Source organism: Myxocyprinus asiaticus, chromosome 39 (assembly GCF_019703515.2).
Source record: "Myxocyprinus asiaticus isolate MX2 ecotype Aquarium Trade chromosome 39, UBuf_Myxa_2, whole genome shotgun sequence".
NCBI lineage: Eukaryota > Metazoa > Chordata > Actinopteri > Cypriniformes > Catostomidae > Myxocyprinus > Myxocyprinus asiaticus.
In genome coordinates, this window is record NC_059382.1 from 5,669,369 (window position 1) to 5,686,183 (window position 16,815).

The following is a 16,815-nucleotide window of genomic DNA, read 5'->3' on the forward strand; positions in this document are numbered from 1 at the left end:
CATCAGCTTTAAATGTTGATCTGTTTCTCTCCAACATATATCATATCACTTCTGAAGACATGGAATTAACCACTGGCTGCCTTTATGTGATTTTTGGAGCTTCAAAGTTCAGCCAACCTTCACCTGCATTGTATGGACCCACACAGCAGAGATATTTTCTGAAAATCTTCATTTGTGTTTAGCAGAAGAAAGTCAGTCATACACATTTGGGATACCATGAGAGTGAGTAAATGATGAGAATTTTCATGCTTGGGTGAACTATCCCTTTAACAAACATAGCGGTGCGTGTTGTCACTATATAGGGAAAGTTGTCACAACAGTAGGTTTTATTGTTCACAAGAGTTCAAATTCATTTTGGAGGATAAAATTCACAAATATTATTCTAATTTAAGAGGTATTTTAATTAGGTTTTTGAAACTGTACAGTTAGTCCCTGTGACAAATCCTCCGTTTATCAATTATAAATATATAACGAAATATATCCGAACATTTTAAAGTGGGGGAAACTCAACACAATGATTTGATGTCTTATATTATGCACTATAAAACTGTAAATAGGTCATCTCATTTGACTAACCCCACAACACAAACACAGCACGTGCGGTGCAGAGGCTCGTTCTGCGTGTAGGTGACAGTAGTTTCTCTTTTGTCAGAGAACAAAGTTTCTCTTTTGTCTGTTTGAAAGTGAACTTAAGCGGAAACAGAACACACTTCAAGACAAATCGCTTGAAGGACATATTTCAAGAATAACTGCTTTTTGTAATAGGATGTAATACTTCCGCTCAAGTCTGGCTAAAGGTTGGATCACAGCAGGCGCAAGTAATAAAACATATTTTAATGGCCGTGGGAATGAGCTCCAACTCATCTTGTAAGTATTCCGGTATTATGGCTTTAAAAAATGTACAATGCAAACCACAGTTACCGCCAAAATACTATCGTTACTTTTCGATCATAATGAATTAATTGCGAATGTGTTTCAAGCACTGTAAGAAGCTGATTGATTTTGACCGATTCTGACCAAACGATTTTTTTTTTTTTTTTTTTTTTTTTTATTATTTCTGTTCTTGTATCTCCTTTTTGATGACAGTGGGGGCTACCGGTTATTGTAATAAAAACTGTAGTCTCTTTTTGCGCAAAATATATGCTAGTTACCATGGCTACCACTATATATATATATATATATATATATATATATATATATATATATATATATATATATATATATAATAAGGTGTACTGTCCTTCTGATTTGAAGTAGACTAAAGATGTGACAGATTATTGTTCAGTTTGGTTGAAGTTTATGCGTTCTGTTGAAACTCATGAATGGCGCACGTGAGATATATATATATATATATATATATATATATATATATATATATATATATATATATATATATAATATGTGGAAAAGTAAGTAAGGAAATAAATAAAAAAAAAACGAGGAAACAAAATTTTCCTTCTTGCTTACAGATTAAGTCAGAAGTTTACATACACCTTAGCCAAATACATTTAAACTCAGTTTTTCACAATTCCTGACATTTAATGTAGAAAACATTCCCTGTCTTAGGTCAGATAGAATCACTACTTTATTTTAAGAATGTGAAATGTCAGAATAATAGTAGAGAGAATGATTTATTTCCACTTTTATTTCTTACATCACATTCCCAGTGGGTCAGAAGTTTACATACACTTTGTTAGTACTTGGTAGCATTGCCTTAAAATTGTTTAACTTAGGTCAGATGTTTTGGGTAGCCTTCCACAAGCTTCTCACACTAAGTTGCTGGAATTTTGGCCCATTACTCCAGACAGAACTGGTATAACTGAGTCAGGTTTGTAGGCCTCCTTGCTCACACATGCTTTTTCAGTTCCACCCACAAATTTTCTATCGGATTGAGGTCAGGGCTTTGTGATGTGTTTGGAGGTAAGCCTGGGGTCATTCTCCATTTGGAAGACCCATTTGCGACAAGCTTTAACTTCCTGGCTGATGTCTTGAGATGTTGCTTTAATATATCCACATAATTTTCCTTCCTCATGATGCCATCTATTTTGTGAAGTGCACCAGCCCCACCCCTATGCTTCACGGTTGGGATGGTGTTCTTGGGCTTGCAAGCCTCACCCTTTTTCCTCCAAACATAATGATGGTCATTATGGCCAAACAGTTCAATTTTTGTTTCATTAGACCAGAGGACATTCCTCCAAAAAGTAAGATCATTGTCCCCATGTGCACTTGCAAACTATAGTCTGGCTTTTTTATGGCAGTTTTGGAGCATTTGCTTCTTCCTTGCTGAGCAGCCTTTCAGGTAATGTCGATATAGGACTCGTTTTACTGTGGATATAGATACTTCTCTACCTGTTTCCTCCAGCATCTTCACAAGGTCCTTTGCTGTTGTTCTGGGATTGATTTGCACTTTTCGCCCCAAACTACGTTCATATCTAGGAGACAGAATGCGTCTCCTTCCTGAGCAGTATGATGGCTGCGTGGTCCCATGGCGTTTATACTTGCGTACTGTTGTTTGTACAGATGAACGTGGTACCTTCAGGCATTTGGAAATTACTCCCAAGGATGAACCAGACTTGTGGAGGTCCACAAATTTTTTTTCTGAGGTCTTGGCTGATTTCTTTTGATTTCCTCATGTTGTCAAGCAAAGAGGCACTGAGTTTGAAGGTAGGCCTTAAAATACATCCACAGGTACACCTCCAATTCAGTACACCTCCTATTAGAAGCTAACTGGTTAACTTAAGACTTAACATAATTTCTTGGAATTTTCCAAGCTGCTTGAAGGCACAGTTAACTTAGTGTATGTAAACTTCTGACCCACTGGAATTGTGATATAGTCAATTAAACGTGAAACAATCTGTCTGTAAACTATTGTTGGAAAAATTACTCATGTCATGCACTAAGCAGATGTCCTAAACGACTTGCCAAAACTATCATTTGCTAATATTAAATCTGTGGAGTGGTTAAAAAATGAGTTTTAATGGCTTCAACATAAGTGTATGTAAACTTCTGTCTTCCACTGTACACTGTTGATATGATCAGAAAATTTCCAGCGATTTGTGTCTCAGCTTGCCATCTCAGGTCATGATATAAAAAAGGTTTATCCTATTTTTGGACTCAACATTTGACAGTAACTTTGGTTAGACCAAGATCAGAATCAGTGTTTTAAAACATTTCTAATTAGGAGTTCAAAGCCATATTTACATACTCATCATGGTCGGCAATAAATAGTTTAAGAATTTAATAGTCAAATCAGGATATGGTTAGTTCCAGCCTACGGCTAGTTAAATGTAATTTGATATATTGTTTGTTTAAGATTAAAAGCATGATAAGAGCATCATCTTTAGTTCAGGGTTAGTGCTCATAGAGTGTGATTCAATACATCATGCAAAATTAGTTACTTTTGACCTGTATAATAAAGAACGACATTATAGGGAAAGCAATATGCATTGTGTATTTCACTGCTAATGCAAATGAATATAAATATTCATACATTTATAGCTCTGTATTATTATTCAGGGAAGACCATGCAGGGAGTATTGAAACAGTGTCAGATCTGGCAATTATGGGCAAGCATGTTATACTTTGTTTCTGATATCACATGTGCAGTTCTCTAGCTGTGTAATCAACACTGTAGATTTTATGACCAAAAAAACCTGATTTGCTTAGCATGTCTACACTTTCGAAAGGAAAGACAGTTGTGTTTCAGTAGGCATTTTGAGGCTTAGTTGAAGTCAGACAGAGAAAAGCAGTGAGGTGGGTTGTTATAACCTATTCTATCTGCAATGTCACGATGAGTAGATCATGTAAAACTTTGCAGAAGGAGAAAGGCACAAGTGGGTAGTCCCATGCAGGCCAGAAGGTCTTCAGTGGAGGCATAAGAAGTCATCTTGTTATGTTTGTTTTTATGCCGGTACAGACCTGAGCTTGACTCCTAATGAGGTAAAACATTTGATAGGTTAGTTATTATAAATTTTTAAATTTGCATATCAGTTGCACGTATCATCACCATGACACAATACTCCCACACACACACACACACACACACACACACACACACACACACACATGTTTGTTCATGAAAGCCGTTTCAATGCAAACAATATGCAGGCTCAATTTTTGGCTTTTTTTCACTTATTATTACAAATTACACCAACTAGTGTTACAACCCAGATACTGAAGTATTTAAAAAATGAACTCCATGTATTGAACAATAATAAACAAATAAGTCTCTCACGTAGACCTTATTCACACTAGCGCCATCTTTTATTTGTTATGGAATGACAGCAAGGCTGTGAGGGATAGACCTAGAGTCACTTCAATGAGCTGTACTGCAGTTTAAAGTGTTTTTGGATCGTTCCGTGGACAAATCATTGATAAAATATCTGTCCAGGAACATTCAGTATACAAAGAACTCCAGACAACATGAGTTGTGGAAAATCAGATGTGATCTAGGAGTTTTTTACAGCTTTATACCATTCATGCCATTGAAGAGATAGTAATTCTATCCCTCACAGCCTTGTTGTCATTCACATTAAAAATCTAAGATTGCGCTAGCATGAATAAAGTCTATAGTATGTTTTTTTGTGGTTAGGTGAAAAGTGTCAGATCAGATTTTTATGTTTTTTTTTTTTTTTTTTTTTTTTTTAAGTGTGTTTTGCTTAATGTTTGTTTTTTGTGGATACAGTGTGGTAATTTTGATCTTATGGGTTCCCCCCTCAGTTGTTTTCGCCTTCGTTCCCATTCGGCGGCCGTCACAAACCCCCTCCCCCTTTCACCACGGGCTCCAGTGCGGCTGCACACCCAGCACTGCCTGTAGTTACGCCACTGTTTGAATATGATCTCTAGTATGAGTCCAAGTTCATTATAAATCCATACGAACCCTTAAAGGGATAGATCACCCAAAAAAGAAAATTCTGTCATCATTTACTCTCCCTCATGTTGTTCCAAACCCGTATGACTTTCTTTCTTTCTTTGGAACAAATAAAAGAGATGTTTGACAGAATGTTTACACTGCTCTTTACCATACAACAGCAGTGAATAGGATGGATGCTGAAAAAAGCACCAGATAAGTAGTCTGTTAGGGGCCGCTGTTCACAACATGGACTAGACTGATGTCTTTGACCGCTACGGTGTGACTTGCTGTTTTTTTTTTTTCTTCTTCTTTTTTCAGTTTTGTGCAGAAGTGCCACGTTGTCAGGTGTTTTGTCAAGTTAAAGAAGACTTCAACTGTTAAAAATGTGTCTTGAGACACTTGAGTTCTGCTTTGCTTGTGGTGCTGTTGTGTCTAAATTCTTTTAAATGCAAGGACACTTTCGGTCCATAGTCTATAAGGCTTGTGCTTCTGAAGCTATACAATAGCTTTGTGCAAGGACCAGGCCAAAATTTCACTGAAAACCTTTTCCTCAGCTGTAGCTCTCAAACCAAATATGGCACTGATGCCTACACCATCAAACATTAGTGGCTTTTGCTTGCCTAATGATCAAATGTCATTGAGGCCATACCTAATGCAACACGTCTATTGGTGGCATATTTGAAATTCGTGGTTGCATTTATTAAAATATGGCATATCTAGCTCAGTGAGTATTGACGCTGACTACCATTCGAGTTCGAATCCAGGGCATGCTGAGTGACTCCAGCCAGGACTCCTAAGCAACCAAATTGGCCTGGTTGCTAGGGAGGGTAGAGTCACATGGGGTAACATCCTCGTGGTCGCTATAATGTGTGGTTCTTGCTCTTGGTGGGGCGTGTGGCGAGTTGTGCGTGGATGCCGCAGAGAATAGTGTGAGCCTCCACACGCGCTAGGTCTCCGCAGTAACGCACTCAACAAGCCACGTGATAAGATGCATGGATTGACAGTCTCAGATGCGGAGGCAACTGAAATTCGTTCTCCGCCACCCGGATTGAGGCGAGTCACTACACCATCACGAGGACTTAGAGCGCATTGGGTATTGGGCATTCCAAATATGGGAGAAAAGGGGAGAAAAAAAAAATATGGCATATCAAGACTCAACACAATGCATGTGTTGAGTTATAACTGATCACATCGTGCCAAGTTTGATTATGTGGAAGTACACTTGGAATGACACAAGGGTGAGTAAATGATGACAAAATTTTATTTTTGGGGTAAACTATTCCTTAAATTTAATCTCTTTCTCTCTCTCGCTCTCCCCCTCTTGTTAACAAGCAGACCGTTGTGACTGGGTGTGCTGGATCCAGTGGTGTGTGTATATGCCCATTCTGGTTGCTGGTCTCCCTTTGAACCTAGGCGCTCTGTGGCAGCTCTACTTCAGTGTTCGACGCTGGAGTGAATCCACAGTTTACCTCACCAACCTGATAATAAATGACAGCCTGCTGATGCTCTCTCTGCCCTTTAAGATACACGCTTACGAGAATGACTGGACCCTTGGCCGTATCTTCTGCTCTTTGCTGGAGAGCCTGCTCTATGTCAACATCTACGGCAGTATAATGCTGAGCGTGTGCATCGCCGTGGACCGCTATATTGCTCTCCAGTTTCCATTTGCCGCCCGCCGTTTGCGATCTCCGCGCAAAGCAGGGCTTCTGTGTCTGGTCATTTGGTTGTTGGTTTTCATAAGCAGTACCCCCATCTACAAACTCCACGATAACCCCAATAACCACACTGACAAATCTTACTGCTTTCAGCACTTCTCACAGAGTACCTGGACAAAAAGTGGTATTCTGGTTGCTATGGAGACTGTGTTTTGCAGCAGCACCATGGTGATGGTGTTCTGTTCTGTGCGCGTGGTGCAGATCTTGCGTGATTTGAGGGCACGCAACCCTGGCGATGCCAAACTACGCAACAACAAGAGTGTAAAGATCGTCCTCAGTAACCTGGTGGTCTTCCTCACATGCTTCATCCCTTACCACATTGCGGCGCTGGTGTACTTCCATGCAAAGACGCACAATTGGGACTCAAAGATCATAGATCAGCTACGCTACTTTATTCACATAAGCATTTGTATTAGTAATGTGAATTGCTTGGCAGATGGTGCATGTTACTATTTCATTCTTAAAGAGAACCTGCAGTCGGCACAGCGAGAGAGGAGAATGGCTGTACACGTAAGAGACTTACGGATACGAGAATCAAAGACTCATACATTTGAAGAAATGTGTAACTGGACATCCAAAGCCACTGAGAAGACGGAAATATGTGTGGACACTGGTTTTACATAAAATACCTTCTCAAAAACTCAGGGAGACAATCAAGGCATGTCAGAAACAAAGATCCAAATGCCAGGGAGATTACTCTTATGGATCAATCCTAGGGTAACACAGCAAAGAAGGACAGTGGACTGGTACATAGACAAATGTAGGTGGATGGAGTGCATACTCAGTATTAAGCCTTTCTGTCACATGTAAACAGCTCAGTTGGCTAATTTTGGGGCTCCAAAAAAAAAAAAAAAAGAGCTAGTTGAATGTTATGACTGTTTGTGAAATTGATATTTCAGATTTGCAAGCAAAAGTTTTTGTTTGCTGTGGGTTATGAAGCATTTTTTTTTCATCTGAACATGTTTAGCAGGGCTGCCAACTCTCACGCGTTGAGTGTGTCACGCAATTGACACTGTTCTCATGCTCTCACACCACACAGCCCTCTCACACAGTTATAATGTCATGGAGCAAAGAGGACACTGACAGTGCACAGACAGACAAGACAGAGCAGGCAGCACCGTGCAGCAGCAGCGAGTTATTCAGACCAATCAGGGGGAAAACAGCAGCACAGTGTCTCTTCCTCTCCTCTCGCAACAACTCTCACACCGAGCTGAACTCAAAAGTTGGCAGCCCTGTTTAACATCAAATTTATGTATGTTGCATTTACATTTCAGATAGTTCAAGCTATAAGTGCTCATTTGTGATATGCAACATTTCGAGTGGATTTTTACAATACGTATAACTAGTGGTAACTGACTAAGAACTGTGATTTGGCTTTGTCCTGCTCAAAAAATGTTGTTAGCCATTCAGACACCTCTGCTTGTCTACGTTGATAGTTAGATCATATAGACCTAGCCTTGTACAAGGCTCTTAGTTGAGGAACTGTTTCTTCAATAGAATTAGTTTGGGCCCATTAATTAAACAAACTCATGTTCCTTATCTCACCACCAGAGGCCAACCTTTCTTCAAGGCTTTCCGTCTAAGAAAAGGCTGTTGGCCAACAAGAGGTTTATAGGTCCCATAAACCGAGAACACAAAGCAGACAGTGTCATTTTAAAATAAATGTTTAACTTTAATGCTATCCTCCTACAATAGTATGAAGAATAATTATAAGTATTATAAGATTAAAGCAGATATCAGAGCTTCCTGTTTGGCAGCAGAAGCAATTACACCTTCTTTTTTTTTGTGTATGTGTGATGCATGTAGAAATCTGGTATGAATGCAGCGGAGAGTGTGTGTCTATGTATTTTTGCTGCATGTTTAGAATGTTGGAAATAGTGGTGATGCCGATATCTATAGAGCATTGTGCCTAATGCCTGATTTAAAACTGAACTGTGTAACTTATTCTGTTGAAATACTGTTATCCCAGGTTAATATGAAGAGACAACTGTAAGCCATTTGTAGGTTAATTTTCTCGAAAACTGTGAACACTGTCTCTGTGATGCTATTAAAAAAGTTTGTTTGACAGACCTGTCAAATTTTAACACTTACTCAAAAATAGAAAAAAACATGCACACTTGCTCACTGCTCCAACATTTTATTCTAAAACCATGTGGTTAATGTTTTGACTCATACTTCCACAGAACTCGTATGAGTCGAAACGTTAACCACATGGATTCAAATGTTGGAGCAGTGAGCAAGTGTGCAAGTTTTCTATTTTTGAGTCAGTGTTACTGTCAGTTCTCTAAAAGTTTACAGGTCCGTCAAAACATACTTTTTTAATAGCATCACAAGATTTTCCTATTTTTGATTTTGCTTCTTTTTTGACTTGGCAGCTTGCAGAGTTTGTTTTGATGTGCGTGGGTTCTTACAGATATAGTAACATTGACTCAACCAATTCTTTGTTTGTTCAGTCAGTAGCAGATGGGGGCGTATTCAGAAAGCTGTTTGAAAACTATTTTTGCAATTCCGTTTGGTGGCACTAGTGGTGCAGAAACTACACACATCAGCTTTAATGCTGATGTGCATTATATACCATTTAATACAAATGCAAATGAGACGCACACAAAAAATAGACCGCATTGATAGCAAAGCTGTGAGGCTTAGACTTACAGGGCTCTTTTTACGTGAGTGTGCAAAACACAGCGCTACATGCAACGACGCTAAATTTGATCCAATTTGCGTAAGAGTGTTCATTCTAAGCAAAATTTTTGTGCCAGCGCAAAGCACAAGTGGACGTGAGTGGGAGTGTTTTCACTATCTGTGGGTGTGTGTTAGCAAACTGTGGGTGTATTGTATGTTAATGGAAGTGACACGAAGCGCAGTTTGCTATTTTCCTGAGAAACAGGTCATTGCGCTTGGATGTTTTAAAACCACCTCTAAAACCAGTTCCTGCATTTGCAGTTTGGAGATTCCACAAGCAGGTCATAATAAAGTTCATGTCCAAACTCTGAAAATATAGTGGAACATCAAATTAGGTCCCTGACAATCACAGTTGTAGCCGTTTTATTAAAAAACATTTTATGAGATTTGTATCTTTAGGTCATGGTTTATTTTCAATTATTATGTTTATATTTACAGTTGTATTTATGATAGAATTTGTATTTTTCCACCTGTTGTCATAAAGTGATTTTAAGTCACTGCAAAAGGGCCTGTGGAAGAAGTTGGAGAGAGTAAAATGTTTTTGCTCACTTCAATATTTTGATTATATTTACACTTAGTTTCATGTGTAATCTGAATTTAGAAATATTTTTGGGAATTCTTTTAGTGTTTAAATGAATAAATTTAATTTTTCAAAATTAAAATTGACTGGTAGAAGTGAAGTACATGCCGACACAATCACTGTTAATACTAGACATAAATGATGTGTCAATAGATGCAAATGATTAATAATGATTACATTTTTAATAATTTAATGGAGCATACATCTAAATCTTGACGAGCATCACATTTTCTACGTATATAAAAAGAGCGTGTCACTGTCATAGAAAAATGCCTGACATTCAACAAGGATGCAGTTAATTCACGAAAGAATGTAAGTCCATATTTCTATTCTTCTAATTCATTGCATACAGTCCATTTACACTACCAACTTCTTATGAAAGTCCTGTCTTTCTTTATATCACTGGTGCTTGACAGAGAATTTACTGTATAATAGGATGCAGACGGTGAAATAACCGGAGAAGAACCTCAGAATTAAATTACAATTGATCCAGGCCATTAGCGCTTTGCACGCAAACATTTAACCAAACCCACTTGCGGCTAGACTTAGCGCATGCTTGCATGAAAATACTAAAACTTCATGGCCATGTCCACTGACTTTGTGCTTATGACTTATGTGCTCTTAAAATAGGGCCCACAGTCTCTTTAATGGCATGCACCAGGGGCGGACTGGGAAGAGAAACCGGCCCGGGGTGGGGGGTCACTGTCCTTTTCTGCATATCAGTCGCGGCACGTTCGGCATAATGCGGCAGCCTGTTTCAGCTTATCGCCGCCCGTTCGGCCCCGTTTCACGGCCGGCCCACCAGGAAAAGTCCCAATAAAGGTCCTAGATCACATCACAACTTGAGTTGTCTGGAGTTTTTGTCTGATTTTCTTTATTAATATTTTCTTTGAAATTTTTTTTCCAAAAAAATAAATAATGATTCTTCAGCTGAATGATCAAAAATCACTTTAAACAACAGTACAACCCACTGAAGAGACTAAGGTCAGAAACATACTTTACCAAGTACGCATATGCGATCGCTTGGCCAGTACATTGCCAACACATGGTCTGGTTGAACATGCGTAGCACGCATTCTTGCATAACAAACCTATGTACCCAAGGGGGCGATAGAGTTGCCTTCAAAACCTGTGCAATTAATCTGGATTTGTTATTCAAAAAAGTTGCTATAAAAATATTGACTTTACCTTACTTGCTCATTAGTGGGCGGTAGTTGATTTGAAAGAGAAAACTCACTGTATATGTGGACAGTTCACAAATTATCGGTTATAGTGCCCCTTGTGGTAACGTTGAAAATGCAACGCGTACTTGCGTTGTGTTATGAATTATGGTCTGACACAATGAATTGTTATGAATTGTGGTCAAACAATAACACACAAAAGTTGCATAGCCACTTTTTACTCAAGCTTGACTCTGTGTTCATGTACTTTGGGTAGAGTATGTTTCCAACTCACATCCTAAGTCTGTCCCTCACAGCCTTGTTTTCATTCCCGTCAATAAATAAATAATAATAATAATAAAAATGGCGCTACTCTGAAAAAGGTCTATTGCTGAAATTGCGGCTACATATTTTAAATAAAAGGCTATTTACTCAAAACTCATAAAAAAGGAAAACAGAAAATGTGTATCTCTTAACAGTATTTTTGAGAAGATCTGGAACTTACACAGTGGGGTCCAACATGAGTGTTACTGACCAATCCAGATAATCACAACATCTGTCTGTTTGATATTCATGTTATTTATTGCAATAAAGACTTTGTATTACAACATGTGCACCAGATGAGATGTATTAGTTTCATATTTTCCATTTTCTTTTTCAAGTTGTAGTGCTCACACCAGGTGCACCAACATTTCTGGCTTGAGTGACCTTTGAGCTGTAAAATATAAACCAGGGGAAGACATATTTTTCTCTGTGATGACGTTTTCAAGCTTCACAGTAAAATATGTAAACCATCGATGACCTATGCGAAGAACTGTGAAGGGGCGGAGAGATTACCTCTCCTTCACCTAAAAACCTTCAATCGTTTTATTTCTATCTGGGTACTTGAAATCCATGCAGAGACTTTTTGAAATCCAAGATAGAATCTAACTTACTGTGTTTAAGGTAGGCTACTTTTGGACGCGCAACTCTTTCTGGAATATGTCCGTTAACTTGACAAACAGCACTTGCATTAATGAATCCGAATGGAAGTCAGATTCTTTCCGGTTTCTGGTGTCGGCTGTCGTGTACGGATTGGTGATAGTAGTGGGTCTGCCGCTAAATGCGATGTCCCTGTGGATCTTGTTGCGTCGGCACGGGCTCCGGTCACCGGGCGCCGTGCTCATGATCAACCTCGCCGCATCGGACCTGCTGCTTGCGCTTTCTTTGCCGCTGCGCGTCTACTTTTACGCAACGCTCCAGTGGCCGTTTGGAGCGGGCACATGTACCACTGCCATCTTGCTGTTTCGCATCAACATCAGGATGAGCTGCATTTTCATCACTTTAATCAGCGTGGACCGGCTGCTCGCCCTGGTCTTCCCTTTGCGCTCTCGGTCACTGCGCACCCCTGCTTTCGCCTGCAAGTGCAGCTTGCTTGTATGGACCCTCATTACCATCCTATGCATCCAGGAGTGTGTAAATCTCTACCGTGCACTGAAAGAGTGCCATCATCACATGTCCTGTTTCGAGTTCCAAGTAGTCGCCAAGAGCTCACGAACCACCGCGCTCGGACAGGCGATATTTCTGTTGATTCTCCTGGTGGTCAACATCGTCTCCACGATCATGGTCATAGTTGTGCTGAGGAAGCGTCCCAATAGTGACGCGACAAAAGTGAACAACAAAATGAGCGTGATGCTTATTTTTGTCGTTAACATGTTGGTGTTTATTGTGTTTTTCCTGCCGTTTACCTTACAACTCTTGACGCTGGAAGAGAAAAATGACGGTGAGGTTTTACGCGCGTTCATCTGCCTAGCTAGCATCAATTGCTGTCTGGATCCACTTATTTACTATTTCTCCCTGGACTCATTCTGGCAGGACAAAGGTAAAATCCAAACAGATGTGGCCTCTCAATCTCTCAGCAGGTTGCAGGACAGGTTGTGACTTCTCTAAAAGCTGGGACACTCGATGGAGACCACACATTACATGTATGTCATTGCATTACAAAATATCAAACCAAAGTAGTATTTATTACTAAACATAACATTTACACAACAAACTAAACATTTAACTAAAACAAGTATAAAGGCTACTTTTCAAAATGAAGGCAATAGTGATTGGGACACATTCTGGCTGTCAAACTTTGGTTAGTCTGCTAGGAAACCTGTGTGAACATTTACATTTATTTAATGTATTATTACATGTATTATTTGCGATTCATCTTATGAGATAGTAGTATGAAAAGTGCTGCATTACAAAGTTTCAATTGCATCAGGAAAATACTATTCAAGACAGCTTAGAGTGAAACAAGGGTATTATATACAGTATCTATCTATATCTATCTATCTATCTGTCTATCTAAACTGGAAATATCACGGAATTTTAAAATGGTGTTTTTCATGCCTGGAAAACTCATGGAAATAATAAAATCTCAAAAGTCATGGAAATGTCATGGAAATTTCACTGCTCTGAAGTGTCCGCACACTGATCTATTGCTTCAAAAATACTTTATTGGCTCACACTTGCTTGCAACGTTTCCACCATTAGGCATTTGTCAGGCAAAACGTCAATGCAAAATGAACCACAGTGATATATAGGCACATGATCGAAACATTGCAAGCAAGTGTTGGCCAATAACGTATTTTTGGTGCAATAAATCAGTGTGTGGACACTTATAATTTTTTTTTTTATGTTGATTGCAACTCGGGTTGGATGTTCATACCATTTTTCTTAATTTTTCTTTAATTTCACTGCTCTAAAATAATTAATAATAAAGCTAGATAATGCTCTTGTGAATCTCCATTATGATTGAATCAGTAAATGTGAGCCCATTTTGACAATTTTTCATACCAGATCTATTCCCCCACTTCAGAAAAACAGTGTGTTTTATGGGGGCCGTTAGACCCTGCAAACTTTGGGGCTTTTTCCACAAATACTCTCTTTTTGCATATTGGACAGTTACTTAAAAAGCTTTTCGTTTATTCATGAAAATAAATAAGTATTTTATCTAAAAATAAATGTGATAATTCCAGGGATTTTTATTGGCTACGTACTTTTTGCAACATTTAAAAAAATATATATATATATTAGATCAAACTGCCTCAAAATCAACCTTGCAATGACTACATGCAATGATCTCATGGACCAGGAACATTTTCCAGTGTATAGTGACAAACAGGTGTTTAGGAAAGTGCTGTGGTAGTTTTTGTTGCTATTTAGTGTTTTGGGAGAAAATAAAATCCAATGTGCCTTTTACCCCAGTGGGACGTTTATCCCATTTGCACCCTACATTGTCCAGTAATCTATGTGCGTTTTCATGTGGAAGATGCTATTTTTAGAATGTTTGCTCATCTGCAATACATTGATTAATTATGATTGAGAATATAAATGAATCTGCTCTTGTTAATCAGTTGTTTGTACACAATAATTTGAGCATGATGCTTTCCAGACAAAGATCTCTTTAGCAGATGTCTTGGAGATGTACGTTATGTGGTGGTAGGAAGCCACATTGTATGCTACAACCCAGAAAACCTTTTTTTTTTTTGCCACTTCCTGTGTTACCAAGGTGTGACATTATGTTCTTTTCAAACTGAATGCATACTTTTCATGACCTGCAAGCAGATTTTCATAAAGGGAGGACATTACACTGCAATGCATTTCATTATTTAGATGCACAGAGGAGATTTACTATTGTTTTTGTGCAGAAAGAAATAGGTTAACTTCATTAAAAGTATTGTTTTTCCATTTCTGCTGTAAAAACAATTAAAAGGAACTAGCACTCAGGTGCCCTTTACCCTTGACTAAGACACGTGCTGCAACACATTACCATTTAAACATCTGTGTCCGAGAACCTACGTTTCTAGCCCTGTTATATTTATTTAATTTATTTCTCAATACAAGGGAAATGATGAATGAACAGGGTGAGTGAAAAAAAAGAGAAGATAGAAAATTAAGAGAAAATTAGATTGAAGAACATGAAAAGATGAGAGTTATCTGTCGTCAAAGCACATTAATCAGGGTCACAAAAATGTTGACAATGTGTGTGAAAGGTACCTTTGCCTTATTCAATCTTCAATAAGGTACAAGGAATGCTGGCATCATAACATTTGAAGATCAGTTCAAACTGTAGCAGCTATCAATGTCTTTATCCTCATCTGTACTATCATATATGTTGTTTGCAGTTGATTTAGTAGAAATAGTTAAAAAATGAATCCACATCTTATGCATCCACATGTTGTTCCAACCACATAGATGTTAGGCAGAATATCTGAACTGCTCTTTTCCATACAATGAGAGTGGACGGTAATTTATATTGCCAAGCTCCAAAAAGGACATAAAAGCACCACAAAAACAAGACTTTAATTTTTGTGTGAACTATTGTTGAACGGCCTTTTCATAAGAAACAATGTTGGTTTGTTACAATCTGTTTACAGTTTATATATTTTAATCTTCACTATAATGTTAGTTATCCAGAACACAAAACTTTCAAATGGTTGATCAGATGTTATCACTTGGGTTTCTCACATTAATCAAACATTGATAAAACTGTATAATATATAATATAATCTTCCATCAATTCGTTACCATCATCTTTAATTCTTTAAAAGCAATTTGCTGTTCTGTTCTATGTGACAAGCTTTAAGCAACACTGTAAAAAAATTGCTGTAAATTTATGGCCAAATTCCTACAGCAGTCTACTGTGATTCTTAAATACAGTAATTTGCTGTTAAAAATGTTGCATTCTGGGAGATCAAGAGCAGGCTTACTGTGAAGTGACTTGTTTTACGGTAAATAGATGTTCTATGCAAGGCATTAGGGGAAATTGAACATTAAACAATTTATTTTATTTTAAGCATCGGATGACAACTTTTCCCATTTAGTCATTTAGTGTCTTTAAATTCAACTACTTTTAAATAGTGGTCAACCGATATATTGACCGATCAATCAGTTTATATTTAGTGTTTTGTATTATTTATTTTTATTTTAAGCATCGGATGACAACTTTTCCCATTTGGTCATGTTGTGAATATGAACGTAACCACTTCAACCAATATATCGACCAATAAATCAGTTTATATTTAGTATTTTTTACATTTTGTTTTATTATCAGCATCGGATGATAACTTTTCCCATTTGGTCATTCATTATCTTTGAATGCAAGTAATTTTATGTAGTGGTCTGCCAATATATGGACCAGTAAATAGGTTTATATTTAGAGTTTTATTCATTTATTTTTAATCAGCATTGAAAGATAATGTTTTCCATTTGGTAATTTAGTGTCTTTGAATGTAACTACTTTTAAGTAGTAGTCATCCGATATCTTGACAGATAAATTGGTTCATATTTATTTATTTATTTGAATTACCTGCATTGTTGACAACTTTTCCCATTTGGTCATTAAGTAGCTTCCGCCAATATAAATCGGTTTACATTTAGTATTTTTTTAATTATGTTTTTAAGTATCAGCATCGGATGAAAACTTTTCCCATTTAGTCATTTATTGTCTTTGAATATAACTACTTTGACCAATATATCGACAGATAAAAATGTTTTTTAAATTTTTTTAAATGTTCAGAAGTGACAATATCATCTTGGTGAAAGCTAGTGACATTTTGAAACATATATTTTGATGAACTTACAGCATAACACAAGTTGTTATTGAGACACACACAGAAATCAACTCTCGGCACACAAAATGCAACAATGGTGACAATTAACAAACATACTTTTATGTGTAAAAGCTGAACATTAAAATATAAGTAACAGACTACAACAAAAACAATGTCAAAATAACTCAGTAAATAGTACAAAAATCGAAGTAATTTCTTCATGCCGCAGTGCATGCTGGGAA

The 16,815-nt window shown here is 37.7% G+C and overlaps 2 protein-coding genes across 3 annotated transcripts; both read left to right on the forward strand.

Moving 5' to 3' along the window:
• The first annotated feature begins 499 nt into the window (after positions 1-499).
• On the forward strand, positions 500-9,246 carry gpr55a (G protein-coupled receptor 55a). Of its 2 annotated transcripts, none has more exons than XM_051678928.1 (2): positions 500-867; positions 6,185-9,246. In XM_051678928.1, the coding sequence occupies exons 1-2, from the start codon at positions 837-839 to the stop codon at positions 7,189-7,191; spliced, it is 1,038 nt and encodes a 345-aa protein (XP_051534888.1). In that variant the 5' UTR covers positions 500-836; the 3' UTR covers positions 7,192-9,246. The 2 variants fall into 2 exon arrangements, with proteins under 2 accessions (XP_051534888.1, XP_051534889.1); XM_051678929.1 differs by having other exon boundaries at positions 6,188-9,246.
• A 2,447-nt stretch (positions 9,247-11,693) lies between these two features.
• Positions 11,694-16,043, forward strand: LOC127429771 (lysophosphatidic acid receptor 4-like). The gene has a single exon (XM_051678936.1). The coding sequence runs from the start codon at positions 11,970-11,972 to the stop codon at positions 12,906-12,908; it is 939 nt and encodes a 312-aa protein (XP_051534896.1). The 5' UTR covers positions 11,694-11,969; the 3' UTR covers positions 12,909-16,043.
• The last annotated feature ends 772 nt before the right edge of the window (positions 16,044-16,815 follow it).

Bases quoted from the DNA above. Each gene is read 5' to 3' on its own strand.
- gpr55a (XM_051678928.1), top strand. From the start codon at position 837: ATGGCCGTGGGAATGAGCTCCAACTCATCTT. The intron at 868-6,184 runs GTAAGTATTCCG...CTTGTTAACAAG, and splicing joins AATGAGCTCCAACTCATCTT to CAGACCGTTGTGACTGGGTG.
- LOC127429771 (XM_051678936.1), top strand. From the start codon at position 11,970: ATGTCCGTTAACTTGACAAACAGCACTTGCATTAATGAATCCGAATGG.